At 39.9% G+C, this 25,137-nt stretch overlaps 1 protein-coding gene across 2 annotated transcripts in view; it reads left to right on the top strand.

Moving 5' to 3' along the window:
• The window catches only part of CADPS (calcium dependent secretion activator), a 265,905-nt gene that overhangs the window by 172,906 nt on the left and 67,862 nt on the right, over positions 1-25,137 (top strand). Inside the window, exons 22-27 of one of the 2 annotated variants that reach the window (XM_021718484.1) lie at positions 4,156-4,302; positions 7,932-8,087; positions 12,064-12,211; positions 19,096-19,110; positions 19,996-20,070; positions 20,962-21,045. In XM_021718484.1, coding sequence (XP_021574159.1) covers positions 4,156-4,302; positions 7,932-8,087; positions 12,064-12,211; positions 19,096-19,110; positions 19,996-20,070; positions 20,962-21,045 — 625 coding nt within the window. The remainder of the gene's footprint in view (positions 1-4,155; positions 4,303-7,931; positions 8,088-12,063; positions 12,212-19,095; positions 19,111-19,995; positions 20,071-20,961; positions 21,046-25,137) is intronic. The other variant, XM_008069830.1, reaches the window with a different exon arrangement.

The raw sequence follows: 25,137 nt of genomic DNA, 5'->3' as shown, positions 1-25,137 counted from the left end.
CCCTTTGTTAAACAAAGATTTTGAATAACCAAAGCTTTTACAGTACTAACATATGTGAAAATGTAACTCATATTTATACACATTTGATCATCAGTGCCTCCCAAGCACCTAAGACAGGTCTGGGGGACATAACAGGTGCTCAATAAATATTTATTGATTCATATGTTTATCAAGGAACCCACATACTGAAATTTGTAAGGATACAACAGGAAAACTATGGGGATTGGAAAGAGAAAAAGATGCATTCCCCCAATTGAGGCTTTCAGTCTAGTTGGGTCTGAGCAACATGCACACAAGAAAAATGACATTAAATATTTACCAACATACAAATAATATAAGGAGAGAGCATAGTGAAGAGCATAGAGAAGAGAAGAGAGGAATGAATTTCCACTGATGGATCATAAAGGAAACAGCTTGGAGAGTAAGATTTCAAAAGGGGTAAAGTAGAGGTGCCGGGAAGGATCATGGTGAAAACATAGGGGAAAGAAAGAAGACACGCAATAGAAAGCGTGAATGTTGGGTGTTGGCCAGCATGGATTATAAAGGAGGCAAGCCATAAGGTTGGAGAGATGTGTGGGAGGTTCTAAAATCCCATGAAGCTTGGATTTTTTTCTCTATGTGATGCATTCTCAATGGGGGCTTTACAGCCTTTAAGCTGGTGAAAATTGGCTCCTGCTGGGGAGGTGGGTAAAAACATCTTACTCTTACATATAAAGCACAGGTCTGCGTATGATGTATAAACAGATATACTGTATATCTGTGCTATTAAATTTTCATGGAGAAGTAAGTTGTTATAAGGAAGTAAGTTCTAGAAGAAGTTTAGACACCAGGAAAATATTCGAGCGTGCTTATGCCCCAAAATAGGGATTAGACCTAACAACAAACACTGAGAGAGGTTTTAATGTTCAGAGCACCAAGAAAAGACAAGATGTACTACATATATGCATATGACAAGTGACTCATAAAAGTAGAAGGCATTTTGTATCTCAAATCTAACTTTATCCATAAATCTAAAGTGGAAATCTTTGAGAGAAGACACAATTGTTACCATATTCCTTCTGCATGAAGGCATTGTCTTTATTTAGAATTAATTCTAGACATAAGGAATTACTTCACCTCCAGTCATTTTCATCAATAGAAATGATGAGATACATGCTTATCTGTAACATTCATCCATGTAAGAGTGAGTAGATGAGAAATTTTTTAAACCAACCAGGAATGGGCCCTTTGATCTAAATGGGGAGCTTTGTTTTTTCAACAGAGTCCCCAAAATGAATGGAAGAGTCCAAAATTTAACAGATATCAGTTGTTAGGATTGTAATTCACACTTCTTGTGCTATCCAGAGATATCCAATTATGATTCTCACAGAGAAGCACGACTGACTTGTTTTTAGGTGGATGCTAAAGGGCCCTCTTTAAAATAATTCACTACAGCCATCAGCAGCTCCAGGAGCCTGATTAGAACTAAGTGCTACTTGAAAATTCCCCCTTTTCACATGTATATTAGTGAAATCTTATGCTTGGAACTACCTCCTTGATAATTATGTTATTAATGTCCAAATGAAATATTAGTAACATTAGTAATACACTGTATTAGCTTGCTAAAAGCAGAAATATCAAGCATGTTTTAGCCTTTTACAAGTAGAGCATTATAAAATGTCACATGAAGGAAATGTTTCTGAGTCCAGTGCTGTAGTCCAGCTGAAATGTCATATTTTACAAAAACAATATGTTTTGATTAATATAAGTTTTTTTTTACTTTTTGTGTGCAAAATGAAGCTTGTTTCTACTGTGTGTACCCACCATCCGCTAATATGTTTAAATTAAGTTGCTTTTGCATACATTTGTATGTTATTCATTCCTAGCTACTTTTAATTTGCTCAGAATTGACATTTTAACTTTCCAGGCTGCCATCTCCAAGATCTCCTAATTCCTTGATCATTATTCAGTGTGTGTATCATTTAATGATCACATTTGCTTATATAGGCTTACACATGTCTCAGTGAAAATCGCCAACAGTTTTGTTACACGGTAGTGTTTAAGACTGAGAACCACCAGGGACTGAATTCAAAGTCATATTCCCCAGTAAAACGGAGACTCATGGAAGAAAAAGTTCCAGTTTCCCTTCTACTTAATAGTCATATTTAGCTAATCAATTCTTGACCAGTCCTGCAAGAGCACCCTTTAGTCCCGAGTAGAGATATACCTTCGGCCTTCCCAAAATGTGATGTGCAAAGGACAAGTATGTGAGACACCTATTTCTTTAAAAGGAAGAGAATGCCAGGTAGACAATTTTGCATTCTAGGCTTTTCAGTCTACAAGCCCAGGCTATATTTCCACTGTGAAAGAGTCATTTTTTTCTGGAGAGAAACAGACATCCAGGCTATCTGCAAGGTCCAGAATTTCTGACTTAGCAGGAGGCATGATACCCCAACCAAGCCCAGAGGCAGCTCCAGTTCTCACAGGAGTCCTGTTAGTCAAACACAGCTTGCCCAGGGCAGAGCTGCTTTGGCAAAATTTGCACTTCTCCTGCAAGATCCAAAAAGAGAGCCTCAAGTCCTTTGCCAAAGTGCTGTCAACTTCACTTAAACAGGAAGGCTCCTCTCAGATGCAGAGTTAGGCTGGCTCCACCGTGCCAGTGACTTTGGCTGGATGGAACACCCTTAAAATGCCACTACAGAGACTTGCAGTGCCAGCTTGTGGAGCGATATATGACACAGTCCTTCCAAAGAAATACAGTTGATTCAAGTTGAGGGTTTTGTTTTGTTTTATTTTCTCTCTTTACTCATAAAACCATCCATCTCTCTTCTATCACATTGGTTTATCCTTCTTTGTCCAAAAACAAAAGGCTGACACGAGGTAACATTCTTAACTTGTTACAGAAAAATATACAGCTTGATTAATTTTCACAAATTGAACACACCCCATGTAACCCATCATTCAGATCAAGAAATAGAACATTCCCAGTACCCCAGAAGCTCCTGTCATACTTTCTTTCAGTCTCTGTCCCACTTCCAAGTGTAACTACTGTGATAAGAAGCCACATTTTAAATCTACTTTTAGTCAAAGAGTTGAATCTAAGAGCTGAATTTGGGATTGTTTTCTTTTTCTAGATGTCTGTTTCTGTGTGCAAACAGTTCTGCGTTTTAATTAGACTTAGTTTGGGAGAGGAAGTTTACATTTTCTTTAAATTTTCTGTAAAATTATTTGAATCTTATTCTTCTTCTTACTCTTTGCCATCAAGTCTGACACCCATACACCTGTCTTTAGAAGTGTCAGTTGGAAAGATTTCAGTTTCCAACTAGGTGTGTACTCAAATGGGTGGACTTCCTGTTCCATCTTGTATCTAATATCCAACTTGAGAAATGTGCCACCCTCCTTCGACAATAACTTATAATAAAAGCAAGAAGATTGAAGCACTCCACCATTCTTTTTTTGTTTTTTATTTTTTTGAGTTGGACTCTCACTCTGTCACCCAGGTTGGAGTGCAGTGGCACACTCATGGCCACCCCAGCATTGACCTGCTGGGCTCCAACGATCCTTCTGCCTCAGCCTTCCAAGTAACTGAACTACAAATATGCACTACCACATCTGGCTAATTTTTTATTTATTGTAGAGAAGAGGTCTCACCAAGTTGCCCAGGCTGGTTTTGAACCCGCAGGTTCAGGCAATCCACTTGCTTCAGCCTCCCTAAATGCTGGGATTACAGGCTGAGCCACCAAGCCCAGTCAACTCCACCATTCTTGTCAATCCCAGTGACTTCACAGAAGACCCATCGCTAGCCACACCAAGAATTTCAGGAACTTCAAGTTCCTAGTATGAGGCAAGTTCTACACTCTTATAGCAGAAACAGACTTGGAAACCAAAAGCCCCTCCCAAAGGCATGTGATCATTGTATATGGGTGCTCCATGAGTGTCCACACGTTTAAGTCGCTCTGTCGTTACTTTTCTCCATTAACTTTTGTCATTTCTCTCTGAATATGGAACCACACTACAGTTTCCCATCTGCAAGCTGCTTTCTGAAGTGTGTCACTTGAGTTTTTGCTGTTGTCTTGCTGTGGACTTAGCCAATTTATTTACAACTGTCGTGTGCTTCTGCCACATCTGCATTGTCACTGTGATGGTATTTTTTCTTTCTGTCTGTTTCTTCCACAGGAGTTTAACCAGTAACCTACCCAATGTGAACCTACCCAATGTGAACCTTCCCAAAGTACCAAATCTACCAGTTAACATCCCTCTAGGCATCCCACAAATGCCTACTTTTTCGGCACCGTCATGGATGGCTGCTATATATGATGCGGAGTGTGTATTCAGTTCACATTAGATCTCATTTAAATTTAAGTGATCTTGGCATGGATATGTATTGTTTATTTCTATACATCCTATATAACAGAGATGGAGATGGATAATTAGACATATTTTGCTGATCATACAGAGACAATATTGTTTATTTCTGGCATGCATCATGTTTGTAAGATATTTGCTATATATACAGCACTAACAATTTGTTTTACGCCCACTGAATGCTTGAGAACTATGTTTTACTTCCTGAATTCTTTTGCAAAAGGATTCTATCCCCCCCCCTCCTTTTTTTAATGCAGGTGACGTGACTTTAGGAGTTAGTCATCTAAAAATAGTCCAGGAAACCTCTTTGATGGGCTAGCCAGTCATCTCTGGCCTGATCTAAATGTAAGAGGGAAGCACACCTGTCTAGAAGCTGAGGTTTTTAAATATATATATAAATTCCTAGAGACTGTTTAAACCATAAAGCATATTTCTGGTGTCAGCAAATGGCAGGATATAGTAACAGTATGTTCAGGGCTAAATGAAAATTTCTGAATGGATCAAGCCTTAGTCATGGAAATGTTATGTTAAAAAAATGTTATGTACATTCCAAAGTTATAATATAATACTGGGCTTTGAGATCTAGGTAGCAAAAAGACCACTAAATTTGGGAATACAAGATTCAAACAACGAATAAATTTTTGTAGCCATATCATCTGGCATTTCAGTATAGGCTCATTATTGCTTTTAGCATTTTTTTTTTTTAGTTGGGGTATCACTCTGTCACCTAGGTTGAAGTGCAGTGGCACAATCATGGCTCGCTGCAGCCTCACCTTCCTGGGTTCTGGTGATCCTCTACCTCAGCCTCCCAAGCAGCTGGGACTACAGGCGTGTGACACCACACCTGGTTGATTTTTTTTTTTTTTTTTTGTAGAGGCAAGGATGCTATGTTTCCTAGGCTGGGCTCGAACTCCTGAGCTCAAGAAATCCTTCTGCCTGAGATTCCAGGCATGATCCAGTGCGCTTGGCCAAGGGTCATGCTTTACATTTGTCCATATGAATGTCAGAGTTGCATGAGTCACTTCTTTAAAGCCAGCAGTTTGAGGGACTGGGGATTGAGAAGCCATTTCTTCTAGCTTAGGAAATGAATCCATGCTCATTTTTTCCTTAGCAAGAAGAAGATCCAGCACCCCTAAATTCTACCTCAGGGAAATTAAATTAGAACCACATGCATGATTTAATAAGTGAAATAAGGTTTAGCGATTCTATACCCTTCTTTGATCCTTTTCTTAGGCCACAGCTAATTATAGGCCAGATAAGCTTTTTCTTGAAAGAATAAATTGGCACATTTTCAAAGGGAAGTGTTATTATCAAAGGAATAAAAAATGATCTGAAACTGGCAGTGATGTTTTGAAATCTTGAAATCACATTCATCAAGATGGCCCTCAGCAATTTTATTTTTGCAGTAATCCAGTTAGAGGACAGGCCATTAAAATGACTGCTCTACCTGGATCCTCCAAAGCTACATAGCATTTTTTAAACCTATAATTTCTCACAAGTTCACAGTGAAATAATATAGCCAATGTGTCTGATTCTCTTTTAAAGACAAATCAAAACCTCCAAAAATTTATATCTAAAATAAAACACTTCTAAAATTGAACACAAATCATATTCATGCTAAGATCACTATATTAAAAGTTAGATTAGGTAGTATCTGTTAAAAATTTAAAAATAAATATCGGAAAGTTTCTCTTACCTTCTTCTGTGCATGCTCTGTGACATTGTTTTCGAAAAGATATGAATCAAGACATTGTAATAAAGCAGATAATGGTCTCCGTTCAATTAATTAAGGCATGAGTGGGAACACATTTTGGTAACTGCTCAGCAATCAAAATAATCTTGGTGCTATTGCCTTAACATTAACAGTTTATCTTAAAAATAAAAAGAAAATATTCTTTTCCTCATGTCAAAACTTAATAATAAGCTCTTCAAAGAAAAAAAAACCCTACAAGAATTTTTTGAAACTCTGAAACCAGATGGGTGTCAAAATGTTGTTGTAATAAATACCAACTATTGCATTCATATGTACTTAATGATTTAAAACATACAACCATGCAGTTCCAAAACGGGGCTTAGGCTAGACAAAGTTGGGGTTTCTTTTTCCCAAGCATAGGATGGGGTAGGGGGAAAGCTGAACTTTCACAGAGAGACAATGCATTCCCCCACTTTTGAACGATGCTTGCAGCAGTATCTGAAGAGAAGGCGTGGATTCTCACTCACCCACCAGGAAATGCCTGATTCTATATCTTTTCATAATTCCAGTTTCTTCCTTTGCCACCTTTCATTTTAAGGACGTGTTTCTATGTTACCTGCTCCTCCGTGTCAGATACATCTACGTACTGACCTCAGACTGGTCTGTCCTTGAAAACGTTGCCCTGTTGGTCCAGGCCGTAGGCTCCCTCTCGGCATGTTGGGAGTGTACCCCCTCCCCGCCCTGCAGTAGCTGTGTATGCATTTATGCACTAGCTATATTTCTCTCTGAAGCATTAATTCAATGCAGCTGGCATCTGTCACAATAGAAACACCCACTCTCATCTGTTTCTATAGACGATGTCAGAACAAGTGGTAATGCATGGTGTGTTGGACATTTTATAAATTACCGTGTTAGCATTAGTGGTATGCGAGGAAGGGGGTGGGGGGCAGCCACCCCTCAGAGCTCCAAATGGGATTGTTACAAAAGAGAAAGCCAGTCAGAGAAGGACAAGAGGGTGAGAGATGGAGCACTTCTTATACACAGGCTTTTTGTGGATGCCCCAGGAAAAAGTTTCTTACACGTCATTGTACAGAAAGGCATCAAGACCAATTTCCCCATCTGCACAGAGGACTGGGTAAGATGATGCAATGGTAAAAGAGCTCAGGTTTTGAGCCCTAAAGCATTGAGAATATCCCTTGTCCACTAACCTCCCCTGCCCCAACTCACCTCATCTTGGTGAGGACCCTGCCTATGCTACAGGCTGGTCTGTGAAAATTGGAATAATAACCAAACTGAGTGAGAATTTTGGATTCAAGGTATCCAGGTATACCCATCTCAATGAGTCACCCCAGTTTCTTTCCAGCTCTTCAAGAGAGAAAGAGGGTCCTCGCTCACCACTTTGTTAGCACTGTCCTTTTAAAACTGAAAGTCTTGTGCAATCTCCAAGAGGCCTCCACTCTGGAGAGGAGCTGGGGAAATGCATGAAACCCTGAATTTTAATAACTGCATGTTGCCATGTAGTTATTAGCCGTTGAGATTTCTCTCTCCCCTGGTTCGTGGCCTTCATCTGAATCATCACATGTGTTAATGTGGTTATTAAAAGAAGGCTGATTTTTACCATACACCATTCTCCTGGATGTTATGGGGCAACACCTTCTTCAGACTTCTCACTGGTCTGGAGTAATTGGCCAAGCAAAGCGGACTAAGTCATGTATGGTAAAACTCAAAATCTGCCGGTGGAGACTGCCCCCGCCTCCACCGCCAACACACGTCGTTGTGTATGTTGAAGCTGCTGTTTGCCTTAAGCCTTCTAGCCCCCAGTTGTCTCTGTGTTAGTTTTCACAGAGCCTGGGGCCAGTGGGTGACTCTTGTTTTCTAATCTTTATCCTGCCAGTAATGGATCAGGTACCTCAGAAGATCTGTTCTGGAAACTTGATGCCCTTCAGACCTTCATTCGGGACTTGCACTGGCCCGAGGAAGAGTTTGGAAAGCACCTGGAACAACGGCTGAAGTTGATGGCAAGTGACATGATTGAGTCTTGTGTCAAAAGGTAAGCATAAGTGGCTGGACAAATTCCGCATGCCTTCCCCACTGTACACGAACTCCAGGAAGGGTAGACGGCTGCTCTTTCAAATAGCTGTAATTGGGAATTTTTTTTTTTTTTTGGAGAAGGTGATTGCTTGTCAAAGTCAGATGGTGTGGTGGCTGCCAACGTCCAACTTCTGTTCACCTGCCCTCCATCTGTCCCAAACGCAAAATAATCTGGCTGCCAACATTTTCATGGTTGTTGGCTCTATGAGGAAAAGATCGCTGTCCATTCTTGTTTGTCTCTGTATCCACAATATCAAGTGGTGTCTGGCACAAAATACTTACCCAAATTTTAAATGAATAAGCGTGTACATGGTGGACAGCTGGATGGAAAAAAGAGAAGAATATGCCATTCTATAACCAGTATGTCTAGTAGGGGTAGTGGGAATCTAATGATTTCCCAGCAATATGAGCTACTCACAGGAAAGGAGTGGATTTTGTTCATCTGGTGCTCCTCACCCTCCCCAGGCCTCCACATCACTCAGTCTGGAAATAAGAGATGAGCATATCCTGTGTGCCAGCTCTTCATGGTCTTGCCCAAAATCTAGCTGGATGTCAACAAGGGGGCATGAAACGTTGAACATACATTTTTCCTACCCATAGATTGCCTTTTTTGGTCACTGTGGTTTATGGGACTGGGGTAGGAATGCTGGCTGTATTTAAAGTTCCCAGACAGACTGTTCTAGAAAGATAAGGCAAAGAAAATGAGGACAATATTCATGCATTCAAATAACATTGTTTGAGCTCCTCCCATAAGCCAGGCACAGGGCTGTGTTTTTGGCATACAATGGAGAATGAGAGACTGCATCCCTTTCCTCATGGAGTATTTATATCTGTATACCAAATACAGAAATGAAATTCCACTGATGTGACCTCATCATCATCAGCCTATTTACCCCTAGATGCACATCCAAGTTCCTTTTCCAGTTCATAACTGTTCCATTATTTTTCCTCATTCAAAAAAAAAAGAGAGAGAGAGAGACCACAAGCAGCACAGGCTACTCCAGGTCTCCAGATGTTGTGTAGTTTAGTTGATGGATCAGTTGTGGGTGATGGAGGCTGGATTTGCCTAGAAGTGCGCTGCATTCATCATATTATATCTTGGAAGAAGAAAGGGGAAGTAATAGCATCAGAACTGAAAACCAAAAGGGCAGAAGAACAATGCAAGGCCAGGTAGGTGATCAGCATCTCAGCAGGTACTGGGAAAGGATCTATGTGCTATGGAGAATCTGGGAAGGTGTTTGAGGCCTCTTCTGGAAACGTCAAGTCCTAGTCATCCAGGTTTTGAGGTTTTGAGGTTTTGTTTTTTATTTTTTTCCTTCTACTCTTAGAACCAAAGGCAGGCCCATTTCACAAACCCAAGGTCAAAATATTTCCTAAGAGTTTTAAATTCCACCATCTCCTACACAGTCTGTATCAACCAAAAAACGTCTTGCATGATCTGTCCTAGGGGCTGAAATGCATTATAATTAAGATTTCCCAGCTCCTGATCTGTACACAAAACTGTACAGAAAGACATGTATGTCCTTCAGTGAGAAGTCAGTCTTTGGGATAGGGAATAAGAAATAGGGAGATGCTCAGAGAAAAACAGAAGATATAAGGATGTCAGAGGTAGATAGGGACTCCTATTTTATCCCTTACCACATGGTTCATCTTTATGATTCAGATCCTAGAGAGGGTGAACTACTCACAGGCAGGGAGTGGATCTTGTTCATCTGGTGCTCCTCACACTCCCCAGGTTTCAACATCATACACGGTGCACAGTAGCTGTTAAGTAAGCTTGTATTGACAGCAATTGGTGCACTTGTAAGGCTGACCTGGACACTTAAATTTCCTGATGCCCCTTTTAATCAAGGCACCAGACATAAGCACAAAACCAGACAAGAGCAAAGGTAGGTAGAAATATCATCGCCAGACTTCCAGATTGAAAGGCTAAAACTTGGAAAGGTCCTTATATGTTTTAAGACATAGAATCTACATTAGAAGAGCCTAGAATCATTGTGTTCCTTTTTGAGACAGAATAAATAATCTTTGTTCTAGGCCAGTGTAGGAAGGATATTTTTTCATAGATATAAATATTAATACTGAAAAAGTCAGTAAGGCACTTCTCCTGTCTCAGTTTCCAAGAAATTTAATTTATTCATCTGACAGACATTTATAGAACCTAGTCTAGTCTATGTCAGGTACTGTGCTGAACACAAAACAAGGCACTCTGCCTCTGCCCTCAAGGAGAGTCAGTTGGGTTAAGTGACCTCTCCATTTCTGTTTTTTTGGTCCCATAGAGCTCTCTCAGTCATATTAATTTTGCATTCAGTTTCCTCTTTTCACAACCCTGCACTCCAAGGGCTGTGAATAGTTCTTCTGTGAAAACTGAAGTTGATTACTTCATTGGAAGGGAGCAATTTAGCATTTCCATTTCTCAAATTGGGCCGGAACTGGCATACAAGCCTCAGAAGATCAGCACAGGGACCTGTCCAACACAGTCCCCATCAGGGCTCCTTTTCACAAAACCAGCAAATGATGTATTTTCAGCATAGCTTAAAATGATCATCATGATTAGAAAGCTACTTCGGTGCACTAAGTATTTAGAAGCCAAGATACATTTATCCTTAACATGATCATATAATATATAGGGGTGTTTCAAGGGTTTGGGTTTTTTCTTTTTTTTTCCTTAAGAACTGGGCTTCCAACCTTAGAAATTATACTTGGCTTTCCTGTATGCACCCAGGGTGTGTTAGCAAGCTGGCATCCTTTCCTGAGCTAACTAGCTGTGTGGTCTTCCTATGCACTGTTAGAAAACTGCTACCAATTCCTCTTAAAGCAATACTTTCCTGGTGGCTGCATGATCTCCAGAAGTGGACAGTAAATAATGCTAAAACGATGCATCAGACAAAGGGGCTTTAATAAAGCCACTTACTAACTAGATGCTTTTCTTTAAAAGACATGTGATGATATGACCCACTTCCCTGAAACCTTTTAAAATAGAACTGGACCATTCTACAATGCTGATGTGGAGGATAAGATCTCACACCAGTATTACCAACTGACCATGTTGGTCTAGGTTTTTCCTATGAGCAGTTAACACATTGTTGAGGTCATAATTTGACCTATGTCACAATTATGTTACATTCAGATTTCACCATTATACAATTTTCGAATTTTAGACTATGTATAGTAAGCATAGAAATAAGATAGTTGTGTATTAAGTATGACATTTTTAATTACTAAAAAATATATTTTTCTTGCAAAATAATACATTGACATTGAAAAGCAAACAAATGAAGCATAAAGGAATTTCCCCAATACCATGCCTCCTAATTTAACTCCCCTTTCCAAAGGTAGCCATCTTTAATAGCTTGATGTATTTCCTTTTTATGACCTTTAATAAGCAAATAATTTTTTAGTGTTTAAAGCAATATAATACACTTGCTGAACATTTAAAATTTGTCTTTCAAAACCAGAAATAAAAAAAACAACAATAAATGTCAAGATTAAATGTTAAGATTTTTCCCCACCGTGAGGTTTTGAAGATTAGAAACTGCTTTTTTGTTTTTTGGTTTTTTAATGAAGTAATTCAAGGTAGGCAGTTGCCAATGTGAAAGAACTTACATATGCTATACTGCTATAATCAGGTTTTTGTGAATTCATTCATTCTCCTGCAATTAGGGTTCTCCATAGCATGTACACTATAGACAAAAATACACTAAGCTACAGGTGTTCCGTGTACCGCTGAGAAAGGAAGGGTGTGTATGGCTGTCTCCATGAATAGGCCTTCCTTAGTTGGGAAAGTCATTTAAAAGGGAACACATGTGAAGTCATTGTCGATTGAAACTGATTACAGCCTTCAATTTTCTTTTTCACTGACCTCTCAGAAAATATCTCCTCCACCTGCTGCCATCTGAACGCTGAATTGGTCTTTTCCTACTTTGTTTTAATAGAACCAGGATTGCATTTGAAGTTAAGCTGCAAAAAACCAGTCGATCAACAGATTTTCGAGTCCCACAGTCAATATGCACCATGTTTAATGTTATGGTTGATGCCAAAGCTCAATCAACAAAACTTTGCAGCATGGAAATGGGCCAAGAGGTAAAAAAAAAGAAAAAAAAAATACAGTTTTTCTTCCCCCTCTCCATTGATCATGTAGAAGAAAACTTCATAAATTCTTTCCATCTATCCCAGTCTGCTAGCTTCAGGAATATACTCTAACATTTGTGGATTAAGCCCCCGATAAATGTTCGGTATGTTTGTCAAGTAAATTTCTAAAGCATGTGCTGATGAGAATGTCAGTCACTTGGAAGTGATTCTTGGCTAGAGTGGAGTGGCCATAAAGTTCCTTTAAGCTAAATGACGTTTGACAACCTTATTTATTAGGCTAGTATCGCCAACAGATCTGTATTTGCCAGAATGCAGGTCATTTACACATCTGAAGTGCATCTTATCACTTTAAACATCTGGAAAGCAAGAGAGCTCTTTCTTGCACCAAGCAACTTACAGGATGTATAACGTTAGATCACCCTGCTACCAGCCAGCAGGTTCTGAATTTTCAAAAAATTGCAGACTTTCAGTTTTCCCTCGACTGAGTTGATTGTAAATCCTCCCTGACCAAAAGTTTAGTCCTTTGCTAAGTTTGCAATTCCAAAGCGGTATTTAAAATGTAAAGGAGAAGGAAACAGCAACTTGGGCTTGATTAAAGACTATCATGATCATTTTTCTCTGATGGCCTTAAGCCAGCTAGATATTCATATACCAATTTAGAATTAATTCAGAAACATTTCTGGCAACTCTATGTTGTTGCCAATTGGCATAAATTGCTCCTAAATCAGATCTTTCGATACCAGCCTTACATGTACAGAATTTTTACTAAATTATATTTGCTCCTTATTCGTTATTTATTTTCTCCTTCAGCACCTTCCATTTTTAAATGTGGGTTGGTGGTATTCTCTTCCTGGCAAGATCATCTCCAACCTTGTTTCCCCTACAAGTCAGCTCCCTCAGCCCCCACCCCTGCCCTGGTTAACTTCTGCTCTTGACTGATTTTCCCGTCGAGGACCTTTCCCTGGTAGTTACATTCTAGGCACTACAGTCAAAAGCAAAGGGTCCTTGGTTCTCTTTCATGGCACCCTGTGTTCATGTGAATGATCTGGAGCAGTGATTCTCAAATTTCAATGTGTATTAGACTTAGCTCATCTAGAGAGCATCTTAACACCCAAATTGTTAGGTCTCACCCCAAGAGTTTCTGGTAGGTCTAGGGTATCCTGAGAATCACATTTCTGACCAGTTCCCTAGCGATGCTGATGCTGCTGGCTGCTCCAGAGATAACATTTGAGAACCACTGATATGGAGACTCAGTATCTAAAAATGAGTTAAGTGGAAGAACTCTAGCAAGAAGGAGAACCCCCCGGGGGAAGAGCTGGGTTGGGTGTCCAGACACCTGAATTCTTCCGCTGTCTGAGCTGCAAACTGGAGTTTGACAAGTCATTCTGCCCATTTGGGCCTCAGTTTCCTCATCTGTAAAATGATAACATTATTCGAGTTTTATTCAGGCTGTTTTTAGTGGCAGCGTTCGTTCTTCAAACAATACCAAGAAGGTCAGTATGTGAAACAAATCAAAACAGAGTTACTCCGGATGAGGGGCAAGGATGAAAGGGCCCACAGTCCAAGTAGCCAAGTTGCTCTCTGGCTCTGCCACTCTTCGCTGCCCACCACCCATCTGAGCTTCTCTGGGAGAGTCTAAACAGCCTCTTAGGCTTCGCAGAGCACACTTTAAAAGTTCGGTTTGTGGGGACCTCAAAGTCATTAAGATCCCTATGAGTTCATACTTTCCAGAAGCCCATACATTCTTAATTTTTCTCCCCTTGAAGCTGCTTTTTTTTTTTACATCGAGATATAATTCACATGCCCATAAAATTCACCCTTTTAAAGTGTACAATTTAGTATTATTAGTATATTCACAAAGTTATACAACTGTCACTGCAAGCAATTTTAGGACATTTTCATCACTTCATAAAGAAATTGAGTGTCTGTTAATACTCACTCCCCTCCCCAACTCTAAGTAATCACCAATCTACTTTCTGTCTCTGAGGATTTACCTATTCATATAAATAAAGTCATACAGTAGCATACTTAGCATAATGTTTTCAGTTCATGCTGTACTGTGTATTGATCATTCTTTTTCATACCGAATCTTATACTCCACTGTATGAACGTTTTGTTTATCCATTTATCAGCTAATGGACACTTCAGTTGTTTCTGCGTTTTAGCTATTATGAATAATGCTGCTATGAACATTTTCGTGTGCAAGTTTTTGTGTGAACCTATGTTTTCAACTCTCTTGGGTATATGTCCAGGAATGGAGTGACTGACTGGGCATACTATAACTCTATGTTTAGCTTTTTGAGGAATTGTCAAACTATTTTCCAAATGGCTGCACCATTTTATTTTTTCCACCAGCAATGCTGAGAAATCTGATTTCTGCGTGTCTTAGCCTATACTTATTATGCTGTCCTAGTGTGTTTGAAGTGGTATCTCTTGTGGTTTTTTATTCACAGTGATGTTTAGCATCTTTTCATGTGTTTATCGGCATTGTATATTTTCTTTGAAGAAATGTATCTTCACATCCTTCGCCTATTTTTAGAATTGCCTTTTCCTTGTTGAATTGTAAGAATTATTTATATATTCTAAATACTCGGCCATCATCATATATATGATTTGCAACTATTTTCTCCCATTCTGTGGGAGTTTATTTTTTTTTTTGCTTTCCTGATGATGTCCTTTAAAGTACAAGAAGTTTGGGTTTTGGGGGGTTTTTTTAAGTTTAATGAAATCCATTTCACCAGTTTCCCCTTAGAGTTTCCTAAGATGTACATTTCGCTTGAGTGTCCAGGATGGTACCAGGCCTGGGTGGAAAAGGGTTGATACAGTAAGACTGGCCTCCCTTTCCTCTCAGCGGCTTCTCCTCCGGGTTGATCCAATTATAGCCGTGTTACAAAAGCCCTTACATACCTCATCAGATAGCTGAACAACTCTTCCAAATAAGCCAAGCCATTCTGATCTTAACTGCTCTTTTTGAGCTGGGGGTTTGGGGAGAAGAGTGGAAGTGAGTGGGGGATTTGTTGGCACAAACTCCACTAAGAATATGAAAATTATGGATCCATTTCTTAGGGGGAAAATATATTTATACAATTTCAGGGGACCTGTGACCCTCCTTAGACCAAACCATAGTTCCCAGTTGGAGATAGATGATGAGAAATAACAAGATGACTTTTATGACAGTGATAGACCCTCTCTTTCATCTTTACTACTAATCACTTCTGTGCTAAAATAGAATGACCGTCACTTAACCCTGGAATCTGGTTTTCTACTTCTAGTCTATTATTAAACTAGTCTAGTAGTTTAGTCACATCTTATGGAATTCACACCTTAGCTACCAAATTAGGTGCCCTTGAGCAAGTCACTTTCTCTTTTTTCATCATTTTTCCGAATAAAAAAGCATCATTTTTTTTGTCATTATTTTTCTAAATAAAAAACATAGCATGCAACACAAAACAGTTGGGAAGTATGTAGGTTGTTAAAATTGGAAATAAAGTCCCCTAATTTCTGGGTGTGAGGGTAGAAAGTTGTCTTGGACTTGCCCAAATTGTAACATTGTTGATGCTAAACAGCAGTGTCTATTTCCTTCTGAATGTTGTTCTGTTAGATAAAGTAGAAAAGATTACATGTATTCTCCCCACATGACAATGTTATTGTTTAATGAAAACAATAACTGAGGCTTGTAAACATTTCTTGGTTTTCTTAAAATAGTGCATACATCCTCAAACTAAATACCTTTTTTAAGGGACCATGCAACACTGCATTCTAGTCCATGATTCTTGTTGTAAAGCCATTGGTTTTCCCGAGTCTTGCTAGGAAGATCTACCATGGCATGCCTCCTTAGTATAGTTGAATTGGAGATACCTAAATGACCAGCTGTGGGAAGTGAGGCCTCTTCGTAGAATGCCAAGAGGCTGAGAAGAGGGAGAATAAAGCCAGACATGACTGTCTGTAAATATGTACTTCTTCTGAGTGGCCTAGCACAATGGCTGTGACCTTAAGTAGAACTTCAATGGGAGGTCACGTAGAAATATCCCCTCCTTGGCTTTTATCACTTTGTAGAGTGGGGATATTCATCTCCAAAGTAAAACTGAGTTGTTAAAATGAGTCTGACCATGGATGACTGGGAACATCCTGAAACTGGGATGAGAATAAGTGGAAGTCCAACGTTTTATGTAGTTTCCACTTTGTGAGTATTGGTTATAAAGCCCATATTATAGATTTAGTTACCAATACCATCCTTCACCTGGATTCTAACTCCTTCAGCTTCCCTCACCTCAGGTCAGGTGATGCAATCTCCAATTTTGATCACTTCTTGGATTTTATCATTGAGCAATATCATATCTAAAGGCAACTGTTGAAACATTTGTTAGCCATACTTTTCCATCTTAAATATTTATTTTTTCATTAAAATTTGTGAAGTACCAATAGAGAGCAAATTGTGTATTAAATAACTTCTCACTTGGTTTAGTGTGTTTTCATCTCACTTCCAAGGTCAGATGGTCTTAACAGAAAGACAATGTACACACAATCTGTTCGATGACAAGCCAAAACGTGTAGCACAGGAAGTCAAGTGGAATGATTTTCACATAGTGATTGTGAATTTGCAAGTTAGCTCATCAGAAGCAAAAGTGAACTCACCAAGCTTTCCATGTCACTGAAGATTAGTAGTTCCCTTAGTAGCTATCACAATGATGCTGAACCCCAGGATATAACTTAGGGATATAGGGCAAGTTAATTCAAGAAAGACAGCAGAGAAGGACTGGAAAATGGGAAAGATTCCTCTTTGTACCCATATTTGGATAGTCAATTGGACTGTAAAAGATTTCATAGCAAAATAATCTAGTAGGTAGAATTGGCCATTAAAAGTTGCCCCAGTGATTTATATATCCTTCATGGAGCTTCACATCTGCATAGAATCATATATCTCTCAAGAGAGATCAAAGAATGAAGATGGAGTACTCACTATTGTTCCAGAAAAGCAAGTTAATCCAATAAGTCTCATATATCAGGAAAAACTAGCAAAAGGGATTCATGTATTTTGCAATTACTTGAGTAGGAATAGAGACGGCTTTGATATTTACCTCTTTGTTACATGATAAACAGAATAATTATCACCTTGCTTTCTCTACTGTCTTCCCCAAGTGGATTTTATGTAAATTGAGGCATGATTTACATATAATAAAATACATGGATTTATATGAGTGTAGAGAAATGTGTACACACATTTAACCCCTATGTAAATCTATCAGTAATTTCACTACTTAGGTGAATCTGATTTCTATATTTATAACTGTGATCATTCTTGCCCCACTGCAAAAATGAGGAAGTAGACCAATGGAGTTTGATATGTGCAAGTTCCCTCCAGAAGTAAGAGACAGAATAATTATATCAAAACATTTGTTTTATAAGCAGAAAAAAAGAATTGCTCATTATACAGAAAAAGAGTGGGGATTATAATATTTGCACATAGTGAAAGGAAGAGAAAGTGGGACTACCTAGAAAGAAGTTAGGACCAAGTTTGGCATGGAAAAATTGAAGGTAGAAAAGGGCTCCCATAAATCGCCACATCTCCATAAGCCACGAAGTCTCTGCCATGTCTCCCTATGAAAGGTTTGAGGTTCCCCAGCTCCTAAAGAGAAGGCTTGTTTCTCTTGGGAGAAAGAATGACACCATTAATTCCTCAGACCAAGACCCTAAATCTTTCTTGGTGTGTGGAGAACAATTACTCTTGTCTCTGTTTACCATTTCAGACAAGTTTTTCAAGGAAATGTTTCCTTCTCAAGGATGTACTTTCCTTGACTAGAAGCCCTTCATTTAATATTTCATATTATTTTGCATACTGCTAGCTTTTCTGATCTAGTTAAATCCCATAATTAATAGATGTGAATCATTTATAGCAACCCAAATAAAACTCGGTGGAGAGAGGCAGTCACATGAGGAGGGAAAGTAAGCATGTGATTCTGGATCTTATCTCAAGACCTAAAAATGAATTTGGAGCCCTGTCAATATTCCTGAATTATTTTGCTCTGACATCTTTCTTTGTGTTTCTAGCAGATAATTCTGCAGATAACTTTTTTGCATTTGGCTTCAGGTTTATGCCACTTAGGAGTAAAAATCTTTTTAAATCTAACAACGTGAGCTCTGATTCATTAGGACTGTACGGTATGGGCCTTTTGTTTAATTGTTTTTCCTCTAATCAACTAAAATGAAACTGGATGAGATGACCAAGTAAAAAGCTTGTCTTTCCCTACCCTTATCTTCTACTTGAGCAACTTGAACAAATAATAATATTTGAATTACAGTTACATTTGACAACATGTTTTCACATCTAGACCCTCACTCGATCTTCAAAACAGAGATCCATGGTCATGACTGCCAGGAAAGGGCTTGGTCACTGATTTTTAAAATAATAATAATAATAGAACTGACTCGCTAAAAATCTTTGTGTAGGGTTGACCTCATTCCCTTTCCAAAACCAGCATTTTGTACTGGCTTCCCTCTTCTCCCTTGTCTTGTTTGTCCAGGGTAATAGCATTATTTGTTTTGTTTTGTTTTTTACAGATAAGGAAACTGAATTACATTTTCATAGTCAACATAACTTCCCAACTTTGCACTGGGACATTACCCAGGTCTTCTAATGACAAATAAACCTTCCCCGTGACTCTAAGTGAATTTACTTAATTCACATCCCTTTGCTCACTCTCAATAATTCTGATTGTCAGAATATTAAGCCACATTACTATGACTTATTTCCATATATTTGCATAGGGTTTGGGATGTTTTATTTAATTTTTATTTTCTCATGTGTCCTTTTGTCCTAATTTTTGTTTGCACTATTCCTTTTTTTTTCTGTTCCTAATTAATCATCCTTCTGAAAGTTTGCTAAAGAGTGGGTAAGTGCATTTTCCTTTCCAAATAACAATGTTTTGCATTGTTATTTTTTGTTAAGGAACTATGGAAAAATTCAAATGGATACTAAGATGATCTAATAAATGTCAAGGAGCTGGCATATAATATTTTGTGTTGCAATCACTTTTCCTTTTTCCCTGGCATTTACAGCAGATTTTTGTTTGTGTGGGGGCTTGCTTTCACATTACTATTTAAATTTAATCGACAGCCACAGTTAGCGAAACTGAAAAACTTAGCGGCAGCCTCAGTACAGGCTCTAAGCCTGGGGCTGCTTATCCAAGAGTGGAGAAAATGAGTTGCTTTCTGAACCCCTGTGGGTTCAAAAAGAGACACTTTGATTCAACACTGAGTCAACACCTGGAGATAAAATCGGGGCGCTCTGAGGCATTAGCCCAAAGAACCTGAAGATTTCAGAAATTTTTTTTTGCAAAATCAGTGTCTTGGTCCCCTTGGAAGGATTCCACTACCTAAGCCATATCCCCAGCACTTTCCCAAAGATAATTTTTCATCTCCCGCCTTAAATAATTGTGGTATCTTGCTTTGTAAGATCCAGATCAACACACTGCTAGGTCATTAAGTCGTCCATGTGTGCTATTTGTAAAAGTGTATGTGTGTCTACACACATCAAAGGCATCCAAAACCTTGGGTGAGGAACAATTAACCTGGTAATTTTTTTTTTTTAAAGAACTTCACATCTCTCTCCATCAAAGACCTGGAGTCAGGATCTTACAGATACTTCCAGGACTAAGGAAATAAACTGGGTCTGCAGGCCAGGCTTCATTTATAAATTTCATTGTCTAAAAATTACTGTCGGATGCAATGCCATCACCTCCCAAACATGCTAATATTTATCTTTCTGTATTCTTTAGCATCAATATCATTCAAAAATAGATGAACTAATTGAAGAAACTGTTAAAGAAATGATAACACTCTTGGTTGCAAAGGTAACCTTCAGCTTCAGGTGACATGTTTTATTGTGAACATTGCTTTGTTATGTCTGTATTTCCATTAAAATGTAACACGTTAAAAAGTTGAGCTAGATACTTGCGTCTCTCAGGAAACAAGATTGTACATCACACAGCTTCAGCTCTAAATGATTTTCCGATGATCTCGAGCCGTGTGAAGATAAATTGATGAAGTGGCATATGTTAACTTAATAAGAATTTGTCCCCAAACGTTGCACTAGGTTATGCGGGAAATGTTTGTTTTGTTTTTTAGCACTGACAAAGTTAGATTTTTAAATACAGAAAGTTAAACGGTAATAAGGAATTCTGCCATCATGAAAACCCCTTTTCCTCTAGTTTCACATGCAGTGAGAGTCATAATAAAACATAAAAGTCAGATAAAGCTATTTCAGTCACCCTCATGAATTATAGAATTTTAACTAAGTAATGCTGAATGGAAAGACATTTATATTTGCCAGTGCTAAACTTCTGTTTCCCCCAAATTACTGATAAAATACAAATAAAAATAGATTGGATTAAATGTAGTGCTAATATGTAACGTAAAAACTGCTTTGCGCAGTTTTGGATTTTAAAAAGTGCATTTAATATTATCGCATGCTATATGCAACTCAATAATATTTTGTCACTTTGCACTTCTGTAACACTCTATATTTGCAATCACATAATAATGAAGAGAAAGCCGGATAAGTCAAATATTTTTATGTAAAGGCAGTTTATTCCTTTCTCCGAAGGCGGGAATCAAATAATAGAATGCAGAACTGAACAGAGGGCTCAATCCTGGCCGCTACGCGGTTGGGAAATGTTGTTCTGTACTGTAAACAATTATAGTTTGAAATAATAACTTTTTTTTCTTTTTTGCTATTTTACTAGTTCGTTACTATCTTGGAAGGTGTCCTGGCAAAATTATCCAGATATGATGAAGGAACTTTGTTTTCTTCTTTTCTGTCATTTACCGTAAGTAAAGAGTTTCTTTCTTCTCCTGGTTTTTGTTTTAATTTTGGGTTTTGGTTTTAAGGAGGAGTTCTGTTGTATCATTTTGTTTTGAGGGTGTGTGTGTATTCATTGCAGTCAATTATTAAAGCATAATATTAACACTAAGCAGTTAAGTGGGACAGTTCGTAACAGCAAGTAATCCAACACCATTTCTGTTTCATTTGTGGATGTACAATATGTGTGTGTGTGTACACATACACACACACACACACACACACACACACACACACACACCTCTATGTCTGCCTCCAAAGAGCTGCCGGCCTAAGCCCACCTCAGCTGTCTCAGATAAATTACTTAATGTGGGCCACCATTTCTTCATCTGTAAATGAGGAAAATTAATTTTAGAGATTGCGAAAGGAGACCTATAATCAGATAGAGCTGCAAATATGTTGTATATGTTTCTCACTGTGTCAAGTATATTCTTTTTAACTGAATTAGTTGCCCATATTTAAAAATCAGGAGAATTCACAGAGAAGTCTGTATTTCAGGCCAGTGGGGAGGGGGGCCTGCATAACATGTGCACATGCTATGTGCATAACAACAGTCTGTTGGAGTGAAGTCTCGGTCTCCGTAGACTAGACATGTGTTTATGGTTTGCTGTATCCCCCTCCCAGCCGTTTCACTCATTCACATACCTACCTGGGCTTGGGAGCCATTTGAGTTTACAACTTCTGTAGTAGATGTTCTAGTTCTTTATACATTCTGAGAGGCTCTGATTCTGTACCAGAATTGGGTGAGGACATAGAAGTAAAGTAGCTAACGCTGAGCAGAAGCTAGCCTTGTTTTCTATAGGTAGATGATCAGTGGAGACAGTCACTGTAAATGGGCTGCTTCAGGGGCCCAACTCTTCCACCCTTCCTGTTGTGGGTGGGCACCACAGCTGCATGCTTCCCTGTCACTTATGACAACAGGTTCTTGCCTGCTCTGAGACCAGCTGTTTTCCTCTGACAACACCATAGAAAAGGCAATCAGTTTAGGACCCACTGCCTATGAGTCTTTAAAGCAGTCTCATTGTCTGCAGAATCTCCTGGATGGATATTGAATGCCAAGACAGGGTCCAACACAGGGTAGCGGATAACACATCATTGTCTTTGGAATCCAACAGTATGGGGCTCAAATCCTATTACCAATATTAACCAGCCATGTGATCTTGAGCAAGTGACTCATCCTCTCTGAGCCTTAGTTTACTCATCTGTAAGGGACTGGAGGGTGGATATTGAGCTGCTGTGAGGGTATTATGTATGTGAAAGAGCTTAGCACAGGCCTAGCTCATAGTGGGTCTCAATAAAATGGCAACTGTTATGAATAAAAGTAACTAATAGGACTGTTAAAAGAGGCAAACATACACACACACAACTTCCTTCCAGATATATCCTACTTTGATTTTTCCCTAACCCATACATTAATCTTCCTGGGAATTAGGGAAAATGTAAACAGAAATCATTTAAAGCCTATTCTAGACAGGATTCACATAGCTGTGTGCCCAGCCTGCTTTGATATTCAGCTCTGACCTTCCCAGGTATAAGGATTGAACTCAGTCCCAGAAGTGTGATGGCCCCAGTCCCTGGAGTTTACTGGTAAAGGTGAGGTAATAAGGGGATGGTGATACTAGGAATTCCACACCATTTCACTCTGTAGAACCACCCATCATGTGGCACAGCTGAAAGAAAACCTATACAAACCATTCCTTTGACAAACAAAGAAACCAAGGTGCAGAGAGGGGGAATTGTTTGTCTAAGGTCACACAGCAATGGGCAGAGTGGGGACAGGGGCCTGTCTCCTGCCAGCTTTCCCCCACCACTGAGTGACTTCCTGGAGAGAGTGGGATTCAGCTGGCAATTGCCTGGCACTAAAAGGCAGATGGGCAAAGGAGTGGGGAAGATTCATAAAGAAGGATTCAGGGCATATGAGTGGGAAATATTAGACAACGTTTCATTTCTCAGTAAAGTCATGGAAATGGTGAAAAGAAACAGAATTAAATGCAACATTTCTGGAAAATGTTCCCCTGACACCCACAGAAGACATCACTGTCTTTGAATCTTCATTGTGAGCAACTGTTTTTACTGCCTTGGACTTGAACCCGTGAAACTTAGGAAAGCGCCTCTGCTCTTTACTGAGCAGAATCCAGTTCACCAAGGGACCCAGCCTAGTCTTCCCAAGAAGACTACTGGTGGCGGGGGGGGAGGGTCCAGTGGCAGCCATAGCAAGAACACGGTGCCAGAGAGTCTCACAGGAGGGTTAAAAACAAGCCCCAGAGCATCCTATGCTGGAGTTTTCAAGCTGAAATTCCCATCCTCTCATCTCCCTTTCGGAGACATTTTGCAGCCTCACAGCCTGCCTAGCGAAGGCTCTGTAATGCAGTGCCTGTTGCTGGGCCTGTAACTTCCCTTCTTAGTGACACTTCTCCCACACACTTGGCCACCCCAAGGCCAAAAGCACCCACTTATCATTTGCAGCCTATGTTATCATCTTCTGCCAGTATTCCAGTATTAGAGAAAGCGAACTGAGCTCAGAGGTGGCAGGAATATCTCCACACATGGATGCTGAGCTTCTGCCCAAATTCCAAATGGCCTTTGAAGGCGTCCTTCAGCCCAGTTGTGTTAATTTCTCAGGAGTTGAGGGGAAGTAAAAGGGTGGAGCAGAGGCCGCAGGTGTTGTGGAAAGAACCAGCTGTGAGTCCTAGGACTCTAGGACTCCCCCCCCAGAAAGTCATAGAGATAGTGCGGCACCTTGGCATAGTTTCCTTAACTCCTCTCCCATTTCTGATTCAATTCTTCAAGTATTACTGTGCACTTACCACGTCCCCACCTCAGCAGGGCTGCCAAGTATGAGCCATGTGCTCTGCCCCCCAGAAAGCTGACGAGTATCGACAAATATGCCACCCTTTCCCCCTCGTTCTCCCGCTGAGCGCCTCCTTTCCTGGGTGGGCTTGATTTCATGGTCCAAGCCAGACATTTTGGAAAACGTCTGCAGTGGCACAGAGCAGGCAGGAATATTTATTTCTCGTCTCCATCTGCATTGCTTCCTCTCTTGGAGAGGAGCGGGGGGGCGGGGAGGAGGGAGGATGAGATGTGGCTTCTTCGTGCCAGCCCGAGAGGCGCCCAAGCGCACCCTCCTCTCCTCCCTCACCAGCCTCAGCAGCAGTAGCAGCCTGGAATTTAGGGAGGCAGGCGCCTTTCGAACTTTTGAAAGATCAGCCCAGTTGGAAGATGCAATTAGCAACTATCCGCCCATTTCCCTTGACTTGCAAGATGTGCTTTTGTGTGGGATGCCTGTTTGGAAGGGTACCTGTCTTGTGGATAGCCTTGCGCTGTTCTTTTAGGAGGCCAAGAAGTGGGGTGAGCAGGTGTCCAGGTCCCTTCCCCAGAAAGCTAAAATGCTTTCCATGGTCCTACTCAGGTGTGAACAAAAATTACTGATTCTGGAATTCTTTCATTCGCTCACTCATTCACCGGACTTATATTTACCAAGCACCTGTGTGTCATGTGTTATGCTAGGTGCTAGGTCCACAACAATGAGTAAGAAAGACTTCTCTGTCCTTTTGGAGCATACATTTAGGAAAGGAGACAAGCAGTAAAAAAAGAAAAGAAAATTATCCAGTGGGGGAAGCGCTTCACAGGACAAACTAGAGAGCAAGAGAAAGTGGGGAGGGTGGTGTAACTTCAGCTAGGAGGTTCAGGCAAGGTCTCTCTGCAGGGGATATGGGAGTTCCACTTGAAGGAGCCAGCCATGGATAAAGATGAGGGGAGAATCTTCTGGGTAGAACAGCAACTGCATTAGCCATGAGGCAGAAAAACAGGAGACATTTTTTGAAGGATATTTTGGAGATAACACAAACAGGGTTTAGAGATTGAGTGGAGTTGGGGGTGGAGACTGGAGAGGGCAAGAGTGAAAGGCCCAGTAGCCGGGATGTATTGAAGAACTCAGCCGAGCCGAATGAGTCCTGAGAGTCAGTAGGGTACAGGCAGTCCTACCTGAAAAAGACCACACAGAGGAGAGGACCTGGGGTGTGAGCCCAGCTCGGCCCTTACCAAGAAGCAGTGTGACCTG

The sequence above is a fragment of the Carlito syrichta genome, unplaced genomic scaffold, assembly GCF_000164805.1.
Source record: "Carlito syrichta isolate Samal-C Ts95f unplaced genomic scaffold, Tarsius_syrichta-2.0.1 Scaffold312220, whole genome shotgun sequence".
Taxonomy (NCBI): domain Eukaryota; kingdom Metazoa; phylum Chordata; class Mammalia; order Primates; family Tarsiidae; genus Carlito; species Carlito syrichta.
The sequence above is the reverse complement of the archived record's forward strand: the minus strand, read 5'-3'. Positions and strand labels throughout refer to the sequence as shown.